The sequence below is a fragment of the Rhinoderma darwinii genome, chromosome 12, assembly GCF_050947455.1.
Source record: "Rhinoderma darwinii isolate aRhiDar2 chromosome 12, aRhiDar2.hap1, whole genome shotgun sequence".
In the NCBI taxonomy this organism is placed as follows: domain Eukaryota; kingdom Metazoa; phylum Chordata; class Amphibia; order Anura; family Rhinodermatidae; genus Rhinoderma; species Rhinoderma darwinii.
The window spans coordinates 74,079,257-74,103,091 of NC_134698.1; the positions used below are offsets into that span (position 1 = coordinate 74,079,257).

At 44.6% G+C, this 23,835-nt stretch overlaps 1 protein-coding gene across 2 annotated transcripts in view; it reads left to right on the top strand.

Moving 5' to 3' along the window:
• Positions 1-19: 19 nt before the first annotated feature.
• SETD3 (SET domain containing 3, actin N3(tau)-histidine methyltransferase) overlaps positions 20-23,835 on the top strand; it is a 35,984-nt gene continuing 12,168 nt past the window's right edge. Inside the window, exons 1-7 of one of the 2 annotated variants that reach the window (XM_075844057.1) lie at positions 20-335; positions 4,628-4,682; positions 5,135-5,252; positions 8,067-8,159; positions 9,957-10,108; positions 12,662-12,734; positions 13,459-13,715. In XM_075844057.1, the coding sequence (XP_075700172.1) occupies positions 5,147-5,252; positions 8,067-8,159; positions 9,957-10,108; positions 12,662-12,734; positions 13,459-13,715 (681 nt within the window). In that variant the 5' untranslated portion in view covers positions 20-335; positions 4,628-4,682; positions 5,135-5,146. Of the gene's footprint in view, positions 336-3,373; positions 3,398-4,627; positions 4,683-5,134; positions 5,253-8,066; positions 8,160-9,956; positions 10,109-12,661; positions 12,735-13,458; positions 13,716-23,835 lie in introns of those variants that run through there. The other variant, XM_075844058.1, reaches the window with a different exon arrangement.

Sequence of the window (23,835 nt, forward strand, 5' to 3'; positions counted from 1 at the left end):
CACAGACCTGTATTAGCCAATCAGGACGACAGACGTCAAATTATGGGGCGTGTTTAGCGATGTTGTACCGCAACCAAACCTGACAAGTGTAGTCTGTTGGGCTTGATGAAAATACTAGTGTGTGGGTGATCGACGAGTAAACTGACCAATGATCGGCTTTCTAGGCGGTCCACAGCCCAATCGTTGCTGAGTGATGCTGGGCGCTGGCAGCGGAAAGTTCGGTTGCGCTGTGTTCCTCTCTCTCCATCTCTCAAGCGCTATACGTCTGTTTCTCCCCAGCCGGTTACGGGCAGAGAGGCCGTTGGTGTGTTAGGGTCGCGGGGGGGAAACGGGAGGTAAGTGCGAACAGTCTTTCCATCCCCCTGTATCACTCCCTCTGTGCATTTACTGCACGTCCTGCGCACTGCGGAATAGACCCAAGAGCTTGCACTCTATGCTGGTCAAGGTCTCTAAATACAGGGAGTATATTGACTTTTACCATTTTGTGCTGTGTCCCTTTAAATACAGTAGGTTGATTGTGTCTTACAAGTCTTGTCACGTGATGCATCCATGCAGTCTTATTCTCCCTATAGAGGTCAATGGAAATCTGTTGTCTGTGGTCCATAGATCTTTAGTTAATGTGACCTTTAAATGTCAGATTGCAAAAAAAGGGGGTGCCAATCAGCGACCTCTGCGTCTTGGTGCATTGGGTGCCAAACATTGTACAACTCAGTAGCAGTGTATGATGGCCTCTCCGGGTGTATACCATCCTGTGGCAGGGGACTAGTGACCCTGACCTACTAGTACAGGGGTACGCCCATGATACTCGCGCTGGATGTCACCTCTCCGTTTTATTAATGTGCACTTCAATGCACCGATCACTAAAGTTTATCTAAAACTTTTGTGCAAACTACAGCCGGAGTGGATCCCCCTTATATCGGCTAGATCTAGTTATCTATGTGGCGCCGCTTATCCGACCTGTCCAAATCTTGGGAAAGTTGGGCTGTACCCCTAGACATGAGATTACTGGCTGAACTGGTCCCTTAATATGACTGGAGCTGGTGAGGGATAGGCTGGGCATTGATAGTGGCGGGTAGACTTCGTATTGACTCGAGCCATGTATAATTTATCATATACACTAATGGCTTTATCCTCAGGTTCTCTGATAGATTACGCATAAAAGTGATGGACTGCGGCCACAGTCTCCGCTGTGTTTACTTACGTAAGAGCGTCAATCGACAAGCAATCTGAAGGAGCTGTGGCCTTCTAGTGATGGTGAAACTACAACTCTCAGTATTGATGGACTGGTTGCAGCTGTCAAGGCATGCTGGGAGTTGTGTTTTCGCAACCACTGGAGAGCTACAATGAGGACCTTTTTAGATCCAATAGTATTCTCGTCCAATTCAGAGGTCAATGCTGTAGTCAGGAGGCCCCCATACGATCTGAACAAGCAGAGCTGCAGTGTAAAGCATGGAGGAGGGACTCCTGCCTAAAATGAGAAAATAAAAGCCATTGGCCGTTCCCGTGCTTCCGATTGCCCTTGGTTCTTACTTACATGCGTGGCCCGGCACTGTGATGTTCATACTGACCTCGTTTTTTGCGGCGGTCACAACTAAACAATCAGCGGTACGGGAACATCGCAGAATCCGTAAGGTAAATATAGTACAATTTGTTTTGTTTCCCCGTTTTACCATATCAAAGCTCTTATGTAAATCCCAGAAAAACTCTTAAAAAGTGATATTCTCATCATAAGTGATGGAATATCGATAGCGGCACGTCAAAGGAGTCCGATATAGAGCAATAAAGTCCTCTCCCACAATGCACCACAGGCAGCTCATGCTGTGTCCAGCAGGGGTCAGCAACCTTCTTCACTTCAGCTGTTGTAAAACTACAATTCCCAGCATGCCCTGACAGCCTTTGGCTGGAATAATAAAGCCTTTGGCTGTCAGTGCATGCTGGGAGTTTTGCAACAGACGGAGTGCTGAAGGTTGCCGGCCTCTGGTGCACTGATGGGAGGGAGCAGCAAGAAGATGTAAAGCCGGCCATACACATAAGATTCTGATCGGCCTGAATGTGGCCGATCAGTTTTACCAACGATCCCTCTAGCAACGTGCCAGACTAAACCAGCCGATCACAGAGAGATTTAAAAAAATTAAATTAAAAAAAAAAAAGGTAGAAAAACAGCAAATAGGGGAAAAAAAAAAGTGGCAAATTATTGCCTGCTCATGCCATACTTGTATTTTTTGACCATAGGCGTAAAAATCCAATCTGATCGATCGCATATTATTTTATAATGGACAAAACCGTCTGTTTCGGTCAATAATTATCTTATGTGTAAGGGACACTTTAGGTCAAGCAGCCGGAACGATCCGTATATCTATCAGACCTTGAATGGGTTGTCTGGCCGTCTGCCCTATTATTGCATTTTGTGATGATTGGGGGACAGGGGGTTGTTTTTGTGGTGTTCAATCTAGGAACCTCTAAATTCTAGAATGGGGTCTTAATCCTCATAATGTAAGGGGTAACCAGGGGGGGAGGGTGGCAAGGTGCCATAGTCGGGATCGGTTTTCCGGCTCTAGATGTAGTTGTGCTGTTTATGTATAATCCGGTCCGTGCCTTCTCCATCTCGTGAGACGCTCAGCGCTGTGTCCTCCGTGCCGTCATCACGTTACAGTCCTTTATATTTACTGACATTGATAAGTTGAACACAAATTATGTTTTATGTAACGCACATCTTACATTACACTACAGTGTGTTCTTACCCAGGACATGACATTTAACCCCTTAGTAACCTCTTGTGTTTGTTCTGATTAGGTCACATTGACATCATGGGGCGGGTACAAAGCCGCTCTGGTGGACTGCTATATTGTAATGTATGCTCTGCCATTTATAGGGCACCATGTATTCGTATTACTTCTGCAGCTCCCCCCCCCCCCCCCCGAGTGATATTAGCAGCCTGAACCTGCTGCGGTCAAATGAACAGCGCCCCCATCAGACGGTACTTTTGCCGCAAGAAGAATGGCGTTCACCTTTTCTTGGGTCGAGGGTATTAGGTGTAATATAGAAGCTGGTAAAGGTGGGGGGGCCAGCAGGAGAGAAAATCTATGGAAAAGTCAGCGATGCCCATAGCAACCAATCAGATCACAGCTTTCTTTTTCAAATATACCCATGAGAAATAAAATCTGCAATCTGATTGGTTGCCATGGGCTGTGGTTACTATGACCTTTTTCAGCTTTCATTTTCCAAGATTATATTTGAAAATGAAAGCAGTGATCTGATTGGTTACTATGGTAATATAGCCTCCCCTTTCATTTTTTTTCCTTCCAATTGTAACCTGATTGCCAGGAGTTCAGTTACAGGAAGCTGCCGGTGCGTCCACATTTATGTCCGCATACATCGACGTTCCGATTCTTCCGCAGTAAGGGCTTCTCTTTACATTGACTGCAAACGCTCATCTAGTGTGTATGAAAACGGCCCAGGTTGGATTTTGACCTTGTAGAAAAGTGGCGGCTGGTTTATCTGGTAGCCGCTTATCTCCATTCCTATTGAAATAACCTGCACAATCAGCACAACGTAGTGGCCATGTCTGTGGGTGTCATTAGTAGAATATATTGGGGCGCCCTGTGACCAGTGTCGCTCATAGAAAGTAACTTGACGGCTGATTCCCTCTCCACGCTCTGCCCCGTTTTATGCAGCGATCGCGTGTGATATTTAAATAGTCCCTTACTTCTGTTTCCATGGAGATGGTGACAAAATAATTACACTTTTCCAGGGTGAAATGATACAGGATTCTTCAAGTAGTGTTTTTTTTTTTTTTTCGTTTTTTTTTTCCGTTCTTATACGAAGAAAAACATTGAATGATGTTTTATGTATTTGCGGGACACGCAAATTCTCCAGACTCCTCCTTTATTGGGGGTCATTTCCCTTCGTATATGTGTAGCAGTTACCCGGTAATCTTGTGTTTTGTCACTGGTGGTTTTGTTGCTTGTAGTTTAAGTATAAGGCCTTGTTCACACGCTTAACAAAAAATGGCTGAAAATACGGCGCTCTTTTCAAGGGAAAACGGTCTCTGATTTTCAGCCGTTTTTTGGCATCGTTTTTTACAGCCTTTTTTCGGAGCTGTTTTTCTATTGAGTCAATGAAAAAGGCTCCAAAAACGGCTCAAGAAGTGACATGCACTTCTTTTTACGAGGCGTTTCTTTACGTGGCAGGTTTTAAAAACGCCCCATGGGAACGGGACGCAATTTTTCACATTGAAATCATTTGGCAGATGTTTGGAGGTGTTCAGCCCCCCCTATTTTTAGCCGTTTTTCGGGGCGTTTAAGGCCCGAAAAACTGCTGAAAATAGGTTGTCTGAACATACTCTATCTCTGCACTGCTGCTAGTCTGAACTAGAACAGCTGCGGTGTAAAGCATGGGGGAGCATTGTTGACATGAAAGGCTCTTTAGTAAATCGAAAGTGAGCCACACACACAAAATTGGGGTAAAAGTGATCTAATGTGGTTGGCGACACCCCGACTGTTTGGATTTTAAGGTGTCTAATACTTTATCCCCCCCCCCCCAAATCTCATGTATATGCGCAGATTTTGTCTTGACATCTTTATTCTTGAGCCTTGATGCTAATCTACTCCTTATTTTTCTCCTGCAGTTGCTCCTGAATTTCATTCTAAGGCTCTCCGTAGGAATAAATCAAAGGTAACAAGGTATGAAACCCTTGTAAAAAGTCTTGATCAAAAAATGTGCTACCGTTTCCTGTCTGCAGCTCCCATGCTGCCTTCATGTGTTACAGACTACAAACCTTGTATAGTCTGATCTTTTTATACTACGTGGAATACTTTTACGTCTATAGGAACCGTTTTGCCTTTGGCCTCTACTTGTTTATCCTTGTAGCGCTTTGTCATGTAAGGTCTTGTTCACACAGCACCGATTTGGTACAGTTTTTCATGCAAACCAGAATTGGAGAGCAGACCTATAAGGCCTACTTTTTATATATTTTTTTCTGTTTAGGTTCCGTTTCTGGTTTTGTCTTAAATATATGCAAAACCTGCAGCAAATCTGCACTGTGTGAACAAGGCCTAAGTCTATGGATTATCAGCTTTCCTGCTCTCTGACATTACTGGATATGTTTGTGCTAATGAATCTGAAATCTTTGCAGGCAGAATTCGAAATGGGAAAGAAAAGCAGAGTGAAAACCCAGAAGTCAGGGGGGAGCGGGGCCACCGCGGCGGTCCCCCCGAAAGAAATGATGAACCTGATCAGTGAGTTATTGCAAAGTAAGTGAGAAACGGCCGTCCAGTGGCGGAGAGAGAACGTTTTGTGTTCTGTATTTCTTTTATATTCCGGATTCTATTCTGTTATAGAACAATTCTAGATATAGAACATCAGAGGAGCAGAACAAGGGAATAACTGGAAGCGCCAATTCCGTTGCGCCACGGACACCACCGGCGGCCGACAGAACCCATTGACCTTAATGAGGTGTCCGTGGTTTGACTGAAAACAATAGCGCAGCATGCTGTGCTATGGTGTCCGGTATTTTCGGCCGGATCTGCAACGGAGGCCCCTAACGGAGCCTCTGACGCAGGTGTGAACAGGCCCTTACAGCGAATGTGTCATGTATTTATTATAGCCAGTGTGTAGGAAAAATAATAATACAAATATATAGATGTCTACACACCCCTGTTTAAAATGCCAGGTTTTTGTCATGTTACAAAAATCAGTCCAAGATGAATCATTTCAGAACTATTTTCCACCTGTAACGTGACCCATGATCTGTACAATTGTATTGAAAAACAAACTGAAATCTTTTACTTGTGGTTGCAAAAATATTCACACCCTTAGGCCCCATGCACACGGCCGTGTTCGGTCCTTGATATATGGTCCGCATGTCGGCCGCATTTCCCAGACCGGGCACAGTGCAGGGAGCCGGGCTCCTAGTGTCCTAGTTATGTACGACGCTAGGAGTCGCTGCGGGAAAATTGTCCCGTACTGTAATCATGTTTTCAGTACGGGACGGTAGTTCTGCAGCGAGGCAGTGACTCCTGGCGTCGTAATGACACTAGGAGCCCGGCTCCCTGCACTGTGCCCGGTCTGGGAAATGCGGCCGACATGCGGACCGTATATCAAGGACCGAATACGGTCGTGTGCATGGGGCCTAAAACCAATACTTTGTTGAATTCCCCTTTTGGCTTTATGACATTATGCAGCCTTTTTGGGTAGAAGTCTCTCAGCGTGGCACATCTTGAATTGGCAATTGTTGCCCACTCTTCCTCGCAAAAGCTCCAAATCTGTCAGATTGCGAGGGCATCCCCTGTGTACAGCCCTCTTCAGGTCACCCCACAGATTGTCAATGAGATTTGGGTCTGGGCTCTGGCTGGGCCATTCCAAAACGTTGATCTTCTTCTGGTGAAGCCTCTTTTGTTGCTTTGTGTCCTTGTCGTGCTGAAAGGTGAGATTCCTCTTCAGCTTTTTAGCAGAGGCTGCAGGTTTTATGCCAATATTGACTGATATTTGGAACTGTTCATAATTCCCTCCACCTTGACTAAAGCCCCAGTTCCAGAAAGCATAATGCTGCCTCCGCCGCGCTCCATAATGCTGCCTCCGCCGTGCTCCATAATGCTGCCTCCGCCGCGCTCCATAATGCTGCCTCCGCCGTGCTCCGTAATGCTGCCTCCGCCGCGCTCCGTAATGCCGCCTCCGCCGCGCTCCGTAATGCCGCCTCCGCCGCGCTCCGTAATGCCGCCTCCGCCGCGCTCCGTAATGCCGCCTCCGCCGCGCTCCGTAATGCCGCCTCCGCCGCGCTCCGTAATGCCGCCTCCGCCGCGCTCCGTAATGCCACTCCGTAATGCTTTTGTCAGACTTGATGTAGGTCTTTATAAAACATGCTTGTTCAGTGTCTGCACAGCTCTCGCTCTGGAGGTTTGCATTCTGGGAAGTGTAGTATTTATATCAAGCGCTGCACGGTCATCTGATGTAGGAAAAAGTATCCAGGAAAAAGTATCCATTCCTTTGCATTATAGGAGCTCTTCTAAGCTGTTAGGAGTGTGCCTATCAATAAACTTGTTGACTGTCTCGAATAGCAACCAGCAGAATAGTGAGTGCAGCTCTGGAGTATAATACAGGATGTAACTCCTGATCAGTACAGGATAAGTAATGTATGTACACAGTGACCTCACCAGCAGAATGGTGAGTGCAGCTCTAGAGAATAATACAGGATGTAACTCCGAATCAGTACAGGATAAGTAATGTAATGTATGTACACAGTGACTCCACCAGCAGAATAGTGAGTGCAGCTCTGGAGTATAATACAGGATGTAACTCGGGATCAGTACAGGATAAGTAATGTAATGTATGTACACAGTGACTCCACCAGCAGAATAGTGAGTGCAGCTCTGGAGTATAATACAGGATGTAACTCCGAATCAGTACAGGATAAGTAATGTAATGTATGTACACAGTGACTCCACCAGCAGAATAGTGAGTGCAGCTCTGGAGTATAATACAGGATGTAACTCGGGATCAGTACAGGATAAGTAATGTAATGTATGTACACAGTGACTCCACCAGCAGAATAGTGAGTGCAGCTCTGGAGAATAATACAGGATATAACTCCGGATCAGTACAGGATAAGTAATGTATGTACACAGTGACTCCACCAGCAGAATAGTGAGTGCAGCTCTGGAGAATAATACAGGATGTAACTCCGGATCAGTACAGGATAAGTAATGTAATGTATGTACGCAGTGACTCCACCAGCAGAATAGTGAGTGCAGCTCTGGAGTATAATACAGGATGTAACTCAGGATCCGTACAGGATAAGTAATGTAATGTATGTACACAGTGACTCCACCAGCAGAATAGTGAGTGCAGCTCTGGAGTATAATACAGGATGTAACTCAGGATCAATACAGGATAAGTAATGTATGTACACAGTGACTCCACCAGCAGAATAGTGAGTGCTGCTTTTTTTTCTTTTTTTTTGCTTCAGTCTTTTCAATACCCTGGTAAATAATTATTTGTATTTGATTTTATTAAAATTACAAGAATCCTGCAGATTTAAGCTTCTGCTAATTGTCATTGTATTGCTGCAGAATGCAGCAACCCCAACTCCGCACCAGGGAGAGAGTGGGAAGAATACGTGCAGATCCGGGGACTTGTTGAAAGAATTCGGAAGAAGCAGAAAGGTCAGCAGAAGCTGTTGTGTCTGATAATTAATGGTTGGGTGTATAAGGTTTGTTAATTCAAGGGTAACACAAGTATTTACTATGACAGACTTGTCAGAATTGCTGACAGATCCTCTATACTACACCACACAGGAGAGCTTACATATCCTCTATACTACACCACACTGGAGAACTGACAGCTCCTCTATACTACACCACACAGGAGAGCTTACATATCCTCTATACTACACCACACTGGAGAACTGACAGCTCCTCTATACTACACCACACAGGAGAGCCGACAGCTCCTCTATACTACACCACACAGGAGAGCTGACAGATCCTCTATACTACACCACACTGGAGAACTGACCGCTCCTCTATACTACACCACACGGGAGAGCTGACAGATCCTCTATACTACACCACACAGGAGAACTGACAGCTCCTCTATACTACACCACACAGGAGAGCTGACAGATCCTCTATACTACACCACACAGGAGAACTGAACGCTCCTCTATACTACACCACACAGGAGAGCTGACAGCTCCTCTATACTACACCACACAGGAGAGCTGACAGATCCTCTATACTACACCACACAGGAGAACTGACCGCTCCTCTATACTACACCACACAGGAGAGCTGACGGCTCCTCTATACTACACCACACAGGAGAACTGACGGCTCCTCTATACTACACCACACAGGAGAGCTGACGGCTCCTCTATACTACACCACACAGGAGAGCTGACGGCTCCTCTATACTACACCACACAGGAGAGCTGACAGCTCCTCTATACTACACCACACAGGAGAGCTGACAGATCCTCTATACTACACCACACAGGAGAGCTGACCGCTCCTCTATACTACACCACACAGGAGAGCTGACCGCTCCTCTATACTACACCACACAGGAGAGCTGACAGCTCCTCTATACTACACCACACAGGAGAACTGACAGATACTCTATACTACACCACACAGGAGAACTGACAGCTCCTCTATACTACACCACACAGGAGAGCGGACAGATCCTCTATACTACACCACACAGGAGAGCGGACAGATCCTCTATACTACACCACACAGGAGAGCTGACCGCTCCTCTATACTACACCACACAGGAGAGCTGACCGCTCCTCTATACTACACCACACAGGACAGCTGACAGCTCCTCTATACTACACCACACAGGAGAGCTGACAGATCCTCTATACTACACCACACAGGAGAACTGACAGATCCTCTATACTACACCACACAGGAGAGCTGACAGCTCCTCTATACTACACCACACAGGAGAGCTGACAGATCCTCTATACTACACCACACAGGAGAGCTGACCGCTCCTCTATAGTACACCACACAGGAGAACTGACAGCTCCTCTATACTACACCACACAGGAGAGCTGACAGATCCTCTATACTACACCACACAGGAGAACTGACAGATCCTCTATACTACACCACACAGGAGAGCTGACAGCTCCTCTATACTACACCACACAGGAGAGCTGACAGATCCTCTATACTACACCACACAGGAGAGCTGACCGCTCCTCTATAGTACACCACACAGGAGAACTGACAGCTCCTCTATACTACACCACACAGGAGAGCTGACAGATCCTCTATACTACACCACACAGGAGAGCTGACCGCTCCTCTATACTACACCACACAGGAGAGCTGACCGCTCCTCTATAGTACACCACACTTTAGTGCTGGGATTGTGTAGTTTTCCCACGGCTGCGATAAGCTGGATGGTTTTATACCAAGTTGAAAAAAATCACATCTTTTTAAACACAGCAGGTTTATCTGTAGTCTTTGATGGGAAAAGAGAAGACTATTTTCCTGAGCTCATCCAGTGGGCAGGAGAGAACAGCGCATCGACTGAGTGCTTTGAATTGACCGAATTCCCCAGCGAAGGTTTTGGATTGAAAGCGACACGAGAAATAAAGGTGAGACTTTCCTATAACTCGGCAGTGGTTCATACAAACCCATTCCATATAACCTGGTTGTATGAAGGGGATAGTGGGGGTTAGTCAGGACCCCTTTCTATTAAAGAGGATCTGTCACTAGTTTATTGATTCCCTATCTCCTAACTAATCTAATAGGCGCTTTGCTGCTGATAACTACAGTGTCATTTTTGTTTTAATTTCTGTTTTTTAAATAATTTTAAAAGTTATGAGCATTTTTATACATATGCGAATTTGGCTCTAATAGCCAAATAGGAGGTTACATTTTATTTTCACTCTGTGCGGTGTAAGGTTCTGCACTAAATAAATTCGTAATATGTGTTTAAGTTGGCCATGGCTCTGTTTTTCTGATATACAAACCTCCAAATCCCCTGCATAGATATATAGATAAAATTCTGACTCCTTGCAGCCACCACTAGGGGGAGCTTACCGCATACTGTTTCTACATTATACTCCATAATAAATCAGTATGGAGTTAGCTCCCTCTAGTGGTGACTGCAGGAAGCCAGAATTTTATTTTTTAACTCTATTGGGGTGAATTTATTAAGACTGGCGTTTCATATGCCAGTCTTAATAAAAAGATAGTCGAAGAAAAATGCACCTAGAGGTGCACACCTCTTACTAAATAAGGCGCGTATCTGGTCGTCCATGTGGTAGAACGTGATATCTACTCCATCCACCATGTAGATTTGCTTAATAATTTACGGCAGTCTCTGGCGTAAATAATGATAAATTTGCCGAGCCCTTTCGCTAAGCTCCGCCCACTTTAAGAAAAGTGCAGAAAAGGCACAAAAGTTGCAATTTGCTGTAAAAATTGAAAACTGGCGTAGAGCAGTTTAATAAACTCTCCCCTACTGGGGATTCGGTGCCCTGTATCCGAAAATGCAGCGCTGACCGCTATAAAGATATCGTAAAATAATAATCAGGTGGAGATTCACTTGACGCGTCTAGTCTTCAATTATTATTTGGTTTCATCTCTTCTGCTTTGTGCTTTTATGTTGTTGCTGTTATTACATTGATATATTATTATTAGTTGTGTTTTACTTTACACTCGTCTGATTTTCGGTTATTCTGATGCTATCCCTCCATTATGATATTGTTATTCTCTTCTACATCTTTGTTTGCGGCTGGTTAGGACACGTTGTTTTTGTTGTTTGAATGTTCGGCGCTTTCCCGCTGTGCGTACAGATCACTTTATCATGAATTGTAGGCAGCGCTAAAATATCCAGATTGTGTTCTGTCCCCGGTAAATGGAGTCAGCAGGTATCCCGTGTATATTAATGGCCGGCTGGATAATAGAGCGCCAGTCTCCAGCGTGTGTATTATCATTATCTGCAAACTCAATCACAGAATAGATTTGTCGCCCCCCCCCCCACCCATTCTATTAAATTGGGCGAATTTGGAATAAGAGTTTTTAAAAAAAAAAAAAAAAAAAAATCCTTTATCTGAACATTGATTGCTCAGTACTCGGAAAAGGTTTGTTGTGGTTTTTTTTGTTTTTTTTTTTCTATTATTATTATAATTTTTTATTTTTTTTTTGAGTGTTCTCCAGTCCATTTATCATAATTTTTTTCTGCAATTGATAATACTAATGGCCAAATCATTGTTAGTTTTTTTTTTTTTTACTGCTGTAGGAGAGGAACATGTCATTGCAACTGTTCTTTGGTGCGTTATTAACCAATTACTGTAAAATTATTTTAATCCAGCATTTGATGATTTGGAAAATCTGATAATCCGACACCTCTTTTAAAAACAGAACGGCAATATAAGGCAGTACTGACGGATTTATTTTTATGTTTTTTGGATATGTCGGGGCTATATATCTTTATATTTTCCTTGGAATGATCTGGCTGCTTTTCGCGCTCCTGCAAGCCCAGCGGTAGCCATTGTGACAGATGTCGTGTCGACTTTGAGACCCCCTTTTCTGTACAGCGGTAATGGGGGGGGGTAGGTGGTAGTCTAGGACTCTGCTGTTGCCTGTAATAGACGTCGGCACAGTCTGTGAATAGAGTGGGCAGGCGACACTAGTGACGGCATTCACAAGCGTCTGCCGGGAGCGGGCAGAGGACCCACAGGGGATCAGACTTTCTTTTTTTTTTTTGGTAGTCCCACCATTGATTTCTAGAGCTCACAGACTATTTAATAATCATTGCTGGATTACATTTCTTTTACTACAGCTTTTTTGAGTGGATCTGGGACCAGTGGATCTCTTGGAGGCCTCTATATTGAAGCTCAGTCGCACAGTATTTGGAGCAGTTACCGGATTATCTTTTTCTTACTGGTTGAACTACTTATAGTTATTCTAATACTGGTATGGAATTCAGCTTTCCATGTACTAACAAAGTGGTGAGCAGCGAACAAGCAGAGCTGCAGTGTAAAGCATAGGGAAGGATGGAGCAGCAGCCTGAGCTAATGATGGGAGAGATTGTCTGTCTGTCTCAGTCTCATTAGACAATGAATGTGGGGTGCCCGTTTATAATTTGCTATTGGGTTTGAGCTTCTAAGAGACTTAATTTAGACTGTTTTCTCCTTCAGGCTGAAGAGTTGTTTCTTTGGGTACCAAGGAAGTTACTGATGACTGTGGAATCTGCAAAAAACTCAGTCCTGGGTAAGAAAAATGACGGACTCCACTCACCGGGTTATGATCAAGGCGTCTTGATCCGTGAAGATCATAGTATTGGATTGCAGTCATTTCCAGGCCATACCGATGTAGCAGAGCAGAGATTGTTGCTTGGATGGACCATTCGGGATGTGCCAGTGTCTTATCTCTGATTTTCCTAGGGCTGCAGTTAAAACCATCTCATAATGTAGTAGAATTGAATTTGTCAGTTAACTCTTTGTTTGTACATCTGTATACATCCGAGTCTCCCTTGTGCGCATTCATCTGGTTAATGCTCTCACCAATCCCAGAACTGTACATGTACAATATATACAAATGGAGCTGAGCTGTGTCTATCATTTGGCACAACTCGTTATGATATGAGGATACGTTATCTATGGCTTTCCATAGGGCTGTGTAGAAAAAAACAAAAAAATATTCCTTAATCTTAACATACTTCAACTAATCCAGCTCTGCTACATCGGTATAGCGTTTTGTATGTTCTAAATTTTTTATTTGGCCATAGACTTCAGATATCGATCACCCCTGACTGCTTGTTATGTTAATTGATTAGGGGATAAGCGGTTACTAGAAATGTTGGCACCGCTTATCTCTGCTTATCACTACGTATATGTTGCTACAGTTTCGATGCAATCCTGGGAAATGGCTGGAAATGTGTCTATGTAACTGCCAGGTGACTACGTCTGTAATAGGTATGCCTCTGTGTGTTTAGGATCGCTGTATTCACAAGACCGCATTCTGCAAGCAATGGGGAATATCACCCTGGCCTTCCACCTGCTGTGCGAACGAGCAAATCCCAATTCATTCTGGCTCCCGTACATCAAGACTTTGCCCAGCGAGTACGACACACCCCTTTATTTCCAGGAGGAGGAAGTGCAGTATCTCCAGTCTACCCAAGCCATCCATGATGTCTTCAGCCAGTACAAGAATACAGCCCGGCAATACGCTTACTTCTACAAAGTCATTCAGGTATGAACACCACCGACATCGCCTTTGAAAGTCCTTGTATTTAATTGACTTGTACATTATAATTCTTTGTGTCAACCCAATTTTTTTTTTTTGTTCTGTTGCATCAAAAATAAAAAATTGAGCAATTTTGCAATTGGCCTTTGTTAAAAATCTCTTACCGTTTTGTGTGTACAGCTCCTATGCAAACTACAAACAAACCCTCTTTATCAAATTCTCTTTGCCTTCTCTTCTTGCTCATATGCAGACAGTAGAAGAGGAGAGAGCGGAAAAAGAGTAACACAGGACTGCAGGATCCGACTACATTGGGATTGTTTGTAGTCTGTAACCATGGAGACACATTGGTCTGCATAGGAGCTGTATACAACCATATAGAAGATTTTTAATCAAGTGCGATTGCAAAGTCAATTAATTTTTCTATTTTTAGATGCAAAAAAAGTGGATACCAAAATATACATACCCTTTAAAGGAGCTGTCTTATCAGAGACCACCCCTTTTAAAATGCAGCCGCCAGGACGATCAGCTGATCGACTCGGGTCCCACTTCCGACTCCCTTGGCAAACAGCTGATTTTTGCCAGGGGAAGCCACAGAAGGGGAAATGTAGTATTTATATGGCGGCCATTCATATGAATAGTTCGCCATCCAATACTAGGCCAGATGTGGCAGGGGACCCAAATGACGGCGTGGAGGGAACTGTGGGAAGATTCCCACACAAATCCACGTGGAAATCTGTGAGGATTTATTTGCTGATCTTTCAAGGCTACACTGGAGAAAACCTGCAACATAGGAACGTGGCCTTTTTGTGTTTCTTTCCATACGTCCGTCTAAGGCTCTGTTCACATCTTATGACCTACGCGACCGTGTGCCATATCTCTACATGGGTATATGTGTTTTTTTGGGGCCACTCTTTCGGCATCCATCGGGCTCAAAATGGTCTAGGAACCCATCCGGCATATACACCGGGAGCGTTACCCGCCGAACATACATTGTGATCACAGACTTCACGCCTCCGTAGTTCTCTATGCAATACATGGGCTCTGTTATTTTATAGATCGTTCCCAAATCCCAGAGAATAGAAAATGTGTTACTATGGAAATCCCCCCTCCCATAAATCCCTTGTGTACATGGCTGGTGGGGAGGACTTGCAGCTGTTGTAGCCCGGGCCTCTAAGGTGAAGTTGACATCGGGTCACGCAGGGAGGAGCAGATCTGAGGATTCCTCCACATCTCTCCTCTTTCATGTTTGCAGGAAGCTCTATCGCTGGGTAACGTGGCGGCAGTTTAAGGGTTAAGTTGTAACGAATCCCATGAGAGAGACCCGTGAACTGCAGGGTGAGGCCGCTCTGCTTTCCATAAACATTTCAGCCGGCCTCTGCTTTCGCTCACTGGCTTGCCCATAAATGGCGGTATTCTGTGCGGGGAGAGCGACTAAACCTGCTTGGCCGGCGCGCTCCACGGACGGGAAGAAAACACACATTTTATGTTTTGCAGCTGCTGTTCCAAACCAGACTGTGGTCCTCCGTGATGAGAAGAAGCAGGTGTGACACGGGCGAGACCGAAATAAAAACCGACTCCAAGTGGTTACAAATCCTGTTCAGTTATACTGGTTTCTAGGAAAGCTGGGTGACTAGCCAATATGGCTACCATCACAGGGAAGGTGTCACAGTGTCTCCAGACTAATGAATCGGACTAGTTGTGCCCGGTACAGTAACCGGTGCACTGCTACAGAATGAGGCAGAATTACCATTCAGGGGTTTGGGAAAGCTGGGTGACTAACCATTATGGTTAGCATTATAGGGGGTGTCACAGAGTTTCTGAATCTGTCTCGTAATGCTCTGAATCCGTACCCACCGCACTGCTGCTAAATGAGGCGGAATTGCCATTCAGGGGTTCGGGACAGCTGGGTGACAGCCTCAGTGGGAGCTGTTATGGAGGACATATTGATTGTTACTCGGCTTTCCCAGGAACAGATATAACTAAGAATCAGCTGAATAGAATTAATAGCTTGACAGAATAAAGGAAAATGTTCTATGGGAGAATTCCTAGCTAGCAAGTACTTCTTACAATCTTATTTAAAGAGGAGTTGTCACCTCCCCTGACGTGTGTGTTTTAGCAAATACTCGTGTTCCCCATGAAATAACAATTCTGCAGCATATTTTCTTAGAATTTTCTGTCGTACCGTTCCTCTGTTATTCCTCCTGGAAGTGTGGAAATAAAGCGTGTGTTCCTCCACAGACTGACATGGTCTAATCTGTGCTGCCAGTATCTGCCTTCTGTAAGTTGGAGTGAGAAATTTCAGTTTCTATAGTCTGTATTTTCGCCATCAGGAAAACCGCAGGCATCTGAATTCACCCGAATGCCATTCTGCCACCTTTACCCTCAGGAGGTTATACCAGGGGATTGTGTAGGTTCACCAATGATTGCTTTCTACACCCACATCCTCTGTCCTTATGTTATGGAGGAACAGTATTGTTTATGGCTGGGGACATGTGCCATGGACCTCATATTAAAGGGGTTCAACTCTTTGGGCAATCCCTACTTGTCAGAAGGATCCCTTGACAAGAAGCTGATCAGAGTGCCCCTATGCTGCGACCCCAGTGATCAGCTGTAATCTGTGGGAAAACCTGACAGCAAGTGTTCAATTTCCCTGCAGCACCACCACAGGAGAAATGAAGTATTACACCGGCAATAGGTTTTCTATACTGGACATCCCCTTAATGTGCCATACCTGTGCAGAAGGGTGAAGCATAGTGCGACTGTAAGGTACAATTACTTTTGCATATAGGTGGAGGTGTGTTTCACCTTTCGTACAGTAAACTTTCCTGCATTCTTCTCATTGAAACTTCTTACATGTTCCCAAGACAGGGAACAAGATTTTGCATAATGACAAGAATCCATGGAGGCAGCACAATGTATTCCTGCTCCCCGGCGCTCGATCATCCCATCGCCCCCTTCCAAATATTAGTCATGTCTCCGAGCATCAGCCACAGGCACGAGCGCACAACAAGGGAATAACATAATCAACATTTCCCTGGTCTCCCCCATTCATCATCCCCGATACTGCGGAGGCTGCCGCGCGCTTCCCGATAAGATTCCTCTTTCCTCTCCTCTTATCGAGGTGTAGTTTGTGTGGACAGTTTAACATTCCCCAGGAAGCCGCTTGATATTCTTGAAGTGTTTCTCGCTCCAACCTTGTGTTGTGCTTCTTGTAAGGGGAGATTGTGGCTGCGGTACTTACACGTGTAGAAGTTTCAAAGACTCGGCGCAAGAGCTTGTAATTAATGCGTTCTGTCACCGAGCGATGTCTCGTTTAACGTCCCGTTCTTTGTATGGGTTTGTTGCACGAGAACTAGTGTTTGCCGGCTGCTTAAAGGGGAACTCCACAGTGGAGACAGGTTTTTAAAGGAATTACTGAAGATTAGAAAAAATATTTATTTATTTTTCTGGCAGAAATAGCGCCACCCTTGTGCATGGGCTGTGTTTGGTATTGCAGCATTTTCTTGAATGGGGATGAGTTGTAATTCCAGACACAGCCCATGGACAATTAGATGATTGTGTTACTGATATAGATAATATTTCATTTATTACTGACCTTGGAATAGTGTGTTATACTACAGCACACCAGCAGAGGTCAGGCTTGAGCCAGTAAGGCATTAGAGTAGCACTCCATTTTTTATTTTTTTTTGTTGTCCACCCCCCCATTTGTAAATGTAATGTAGACGTGTATTGACTTACCTGCTTCTATGTTTCACAGGACGCCACTTTGCTCCGGGCCGCCGTGGGGGTCACGTGATCTGACAACCCAAATCCAACAGCGTCTACTGTAGAAACCGGAGGTCAGTCTCTCAATGCAAGTACATCACTCATATCAAGGCGTCCATAGACTTGCAATGAGAGTTTGACTTGCGGTCCCTACAGCAGATGCCGGAGGATAGGAGTCCGACGGAAGATCACTTGACCCCAAGGTGGCCTGGAAGGGAGCGGCGTCCTGCGAAATACAGCACCAGGTAAGTCAATACACATCACTATATTACGTATCCGAACAGTTGGAGAGGAAAAAAAACCCGGAGTGCTTCCTTAATGGCGCTGCTTTGTACCCGATCAGAAAAATTTGATGCGGGACCGGAAATGTCCCTGTTAAATTGAATAGGATTAAGCTGCAATACCAGACATGACTCATGGGCAAGAGTGGCGCTGTTTCTGGGGGGAGGGCATACCCAGGGTTTTTTGTTTTGTTTTTATTGTACCGAAAAAGCGATTTAAAGGGGTACTCCAGTCAGAATAGTCGGTGATCTCAGACCTCCATTGATTACCAGAAAATAAGGGCTTTATATAGAGTGTAAACCCCTTTGACACTGCTCAGAGCTTTCCATGTATCTGACAGATCAGATCTACTAACTGGAGTTCCCCTTTAAGGTCTTCCATGAAAGCCTCCTGCTGGTTATCACACGACACACCAGTCTTTGTCTCCACCAGCGTCCACCACCTCTTATTATACCGCTCTCTGACTATATTAATATTGAGTGCAATTTGGCTTCACCTCGAAATACAAGGCGGCTTTTATTGAAAGTAAAAAAAGAAAAACCTCCGCTCCGTACCAACTGTATGTAAATGGCCCGGGTCCTTATCAGAGTGTGAGGAGTTGTGCTATTGCAGGGGGAGGGGAGTATTCCCTGGAGTCAGGCGCACCCCCTTCTGAAACGAATGATTAATGTAGGAGAAAGGGTTAATTTACTTTTTGGTTAATAAATTGCTTGTGATCGTTATTTTTTGTTAGATGAGTCTCCTTACGATAAATTGATCACAGGGTTTGCCGCCGCTGGGACCTCCAGCGATCAGATATAATCTGTCTGGAACCTGACAGCAAGTGTTACATTTCCCTGCAGCGCCACCACAGGGTAAAGTAAGTATTACTCCGTTCTCCTTGAAATCCGTTTAATGCATGGACAGGCCGGGTCCTCCAGAGTAAGAGACGCTCTTCGTAGTTGCTCTCTCCTCTGTGAATAGATCAGGGTCCTGAGAGAGGGACCCCCCCCCCTCTATTACCTCAAAATTCCCTAATAGAATATTTGATTATGGCTTTTTTGAACCAGACCCCTTCAATATACATTTCTGAGTCGTCCTCTTGTCATTTATTTTGATAAATCAGCGAAAACTGGGTGACCACCAAAGTGGCCACTATTCTAGCACCAACAGGGGTGGCCACCCAGCATGCTGGGAGTTGTAGTTTTGCAGAAGCTGGAGAGCCACATGTTACCTAGTTGCTCTCGCCTCCCCCCAGGTAGTATATATATATCCTGTCCATTTAATATTCTGATTATGGCGAGGCGGGGGAGCCGGACTCTGCATGCGGCAGACCTATCGCTGTTTACTAAATGACTTTCCAGTTCTGTCGCGTTGCGCTCATTTATATAAAAATTGATTTATCCTCTCCTAAACCTTTCCCGCTGTTCCGAAACCCCCAGTCTGAAGATGTTACTTAAACGCACATGGCGGCTGCGCATCAGATAAATCAAAGTCCTATTAACCCTGTGGATGCAGAGAACCGGCAACAATAGAGTTAACCTAAAGAAATCAGCGCAACGTCGGGAAGCGGTACAGATTCATTTAATCTGGCATCATCGGGACACGTTGGACTATCACACATGCCGGATTATCCGATTAACATAGAGAATGGAATTAAGTGCGAAACCTGGATATGTTATGTTTTATAGGACATGGTACAGAACATAAGACTGGTTGCTAGGGACACATTGCCTAGCAACCAGTCTGATTTAAATGACTCGGCTCCGAGATGGATGAGAACCGGACTGACGGATGAAGCAAGGAAGCGATTTGGCAGCAGTTATTAGGATATCTTGACACGGCCCGGTTCACGTGAGGTTTTTCTTTTTTGCGTTTATGGTGAATAGACTCTAAACGGTTGTTTTTATTTTGTATTCGGACATAGCGGTATAAAACTGCCCATCCGGGTAGAAGACGCAATGCGGTCCACGTTCGCTGGTAACTGTGGTTTTTATGAGCTATGAAATTTCTAATGCAGAAGCGCTTTAAAAGAACGCGGTCAGCCCTCCAGCGCCGGGCTTTTTGAAAAGACGTAAACGCTTCCTGTACGTACGTAGCGAGTTGCACAGGACAGCATTGCATCCGGCGAAGTGTTCTAATCCTCAGTGATGAGCAGCGTTACTTGTCAGCTGCTGGAGAACTACAAGTCTCAGCAAGCCCTGCTACCCAACCGCTTTTTGTTTCTTCTTTTAACGCTGCATATATAGGAAGGGGCCAAATATCATCTATGATACAAGGGAGATACTGCTTTGTGCCACTAGGTGGCAGTAGAATGACACCAATGGGAGTTTGGATTAAAATCCCAGTTAAATCCTCCCTGCTGACAGTTTTTTTTTTTTTTCTTCCCCTCTTTCTTTTTTGGGCTATTCTCAACAATACTTCCCGGGTATAACTATAACATAAATATGTCATATTTTATCATTTGTACCCTATTTATTAGGATTTAGTCTATGATGGTTATAGCATTGATTTGTTTTTTTTTTTTATCCTGGACATAGCGATATGAGGTAAAGGTTGTGCTGGGCATCTATTTGGTTGTGCTGGGCATCTATTGCCTCTGACCCTATAGTACGGTGAGGTGACATGACTGTGCGGTGTTACCTTGATTATCTGTAAATCATGTGGTTGACGACCGCGTTGATTTTCGTTTTTTATTTCAGGATCTGTGTATGATGACAATTGTGTATGATGCGTCCATAAAACTCGAATCCCCTATACATGGTCTGTCTCTCCTGCTGTATACTGTACATTGACATTTTATGCACTAGATTCACTTTGGATAGCCAATATTTATATGGCCGGTCTTTTGGCGTACAGGTGATTGAGGGGTCCCCTCACCCCCTTGATCAGCTGCGATCACCAGAAGGGGCAGCCGCTGAGTTCACAGCCCTTCGGTGAAGCGTTTCACATTGGCCATTGATTTCAATGGGCATCTGTGTATTAAATGGATGCAACGGGTTCTCCGAAACAAAAAGATGCTCGATTTACCGACTCTCCGCTGCGACTAATAGGGGTAACCCGATCGTTACCTTCAAGGTAGTATTATACATTGCCCATATCTTTCAGTTGGTTTTATTTTAACTTTTTGTGGAGCGTATATTTGTTTTAATTCTGCTTTTAATTTGTCTTTGATATATACAGGTAAATTCCCTTAATCTGACATCCGATAATTGCTGGATTGAAGGCATATATTAGGTGAAAATATAAGACAAGATTTACGTTTTAAAAAATTCACTTGCCAGTTACATAAGAAGATTAAGTCCACACGTAGGGGCGTTTTTCCGCCATGGACTTGACACTTTGCATTGCAAAGGGGCAAATCCACTGTGAAAATGCGCAAAATTTCTGCAACAGAATGGGCATATTGCGGTCTTGAAAATCTACAGCGTAGATTTTTTTTTTTTTTTGTCTGTGTGTGTGGTTTTAAAATAGAGAAACCGCACCACTGTTGACCATGGGCTGTGTCTGGTATTGCAGTATTTACTTCAAAGAAGATGAACTGCAATACCAGACACAGCCTGTGGACAAGAGTAGCGCTCTTTACCAAAGTGACCCTTTTCCTAATCCTGGTCAACCCCTTAGAACACTCGGCAGCAGGCCAGGTATAATGAACGCTCCATGGATAAGACCCTATAGGTTATGGATATTTGCACCTTTTGTGAATCTTGAGTTGTTGGTTCCACATGAATATTCGTACCAAGAAACGATCATGTTTTCAGGACTCTACTGATTTACATCTCATTAATATACAGTATATAGTATTCCTCCAGGCGGTAATTGGTGTGTCTCGGTTTAACCTGTGACCAGTCCATAATCCCCTGGGAAAGCCTCAGTCGTAGCTGCGTGTCTATTTATTGAAGGAAAATATTTGTTATTGACAGAAGCCATGTGCAGACGGTACGGTGTACACTTCTCAGCGCCCCATGTCCTGCAGTTATAAATTCATTAGAGGACCTGTCGCCTCTCCTGACATGTCTGTCTCAGTAAATAATTGTATTCCCCATTATATCAATTCTAGAGCCTCTTTTCTTAGAACTTGTGCCATTCCTCTGCTATCCTTCCTAGAAATGTATTAATAAATTGACAACTGGGTGTTACCAGTTGTGGGTGTGTCCCTACACAGACTGACACTGTCCAATCGGGGCTGACCGAGTGAGACTGGGTAGGGACACGCCTCTTTGACAAGGGAAATGGTAACGCCCATTTGTTCAGCAATTTTAAAGCGGAATAACAGAGGAACGGCACAATGCAGTTAAGAAAATATTTTCCGGAATTGTTATTTCATGAGGAATACTAGTTGTTACTAAATTAGACATGTCAGGAGAGGTGGCAGGTCCTCTTTAAAATGACGGGATCCTCATGGAGAGAGGTTCTCATGCTCATAACAGCTCCTCTCTACTCTTCATTGACAGAATACAGGCGCCATAAACAGCACCTGTCTGCTGTTGCTGGAGCTAGTAAAAGCACTCTGCCAAAATCCAGCATAAAGTGACATATTAGATATTCCCTTGATTGGAAATCTCCGATACAATTTTCCCTCTAATCTATTGCCGTAATCAGCTGGGCGGTAGTCAGAGTTGCGTTTTGAGATTTCTCAGAATTCTCCAACTCTGCCTAAAACGGTCCTGGCGCTCTGTAGAGAGATGCGACCCCCTTCATTTAGGGAATTACCAGCAAGGACCCCAAAGATGCCATATGCCGACGCATCTGAAGACGATAAAGAGTTAACCAACAAATTCAGCTCTGCTACATGAGTGTACGTAGATGGATTCAGTCCATAGTGATGTGCCTTTACCACCCCCGTCCTCCTCCGCACACATATGGTCTGCGTGTGTTGGCCGTAGCTCTTGTATTCACCCAGTAACTCGTTACCTGTAGGAGAGCAGATCTATCTTTTTGTTGTATTAATTATTTACTCGTACATTATAACCTGGACCTCTTCCTGCAGGGCTTCTAGCGCCCCTGGTCGCAGCGGTGCTCATCCCTTTGTTTTACTATAGCAAGACAAAATTCTTCTGTTTGGGCGATGGGTATTTGTCAGACCGCTCAGCCGAAGACCAGGCTGCGTGCCAAACCCTGTTGTTCCACATCCGATAGCCACGTGAAGTCATGCCCCCCCCCCCACCCCCTGACTACAGTAATGTGCCCTGTCTGGGCTTTTTTTCTGCTAAGGAGTGATATGCAACAGACTATAAACCACCTTGTTGACTAGTCGGGCATGACCGTGTCATTACTTGGTATCCGTTTTTAAAGTAATCTCAATGCCAATAGTGCTGTGGCAAAGCCATTTTGATATATTTGGCAAATACTCCTCATGCCTCAAGACGGAATGCAGATTTGACTTCCTGGGAAGAGTTTTCTCAATTCTCGCCCTCTTCTATACTTTATATAAGCTCAGAAGAGGAGTGGAGGAAGGGAAGTGATATTTTTTTCTCTCTCCGCGAGCCGGTGGTTGTCACTTTTCAAGTCCATTTTACCTTTACTACACCCGGAGCGAACTGTTATTATACTATCCCATATAATCGAGTTCTCCTAAATCTGCAGTCTTTTTGCTGCTGCCGTGGCCACTGCTGATTGACCAATTATTCTCACCACGACATATCTGCATAAGCTTATGGCAGCAGCCTGACCCTAGCTGGGCTGTCAGACTGTATGATTAGGACCACGCTTTGATTTCTTTCCTCAAATCATGGACCGAATCTTTAGTCTTCTAAAGAAGCGTGACTTCAACCTGTGGCTCTCCAGCTATTCCGAAACTACAACTCCCATCATGCATTCAACAACGGCTGGTGAGCCATATATTGACCACTGCCGTCTTAGAGGTTTTCCTCGAGGGGTTGAATCTTCAGGCAGGATTATGAGAAAGCCTAGTATGCCTAAGGCCTAAGCTGCTGAAAGAAGCAGGAATGAAAGGGTTATATGAGGGTGGCAAGGAGGGGGTGGGAGAAGAAGCCACGGAGATCTCCCACCCAATTGGCAGTCTTGCAGTGTATAATTTTCCTCAAATTGCTCACTGAGCTAAGGCTTTTGTTTTATAATTGATTTATAGTTTGAGCCA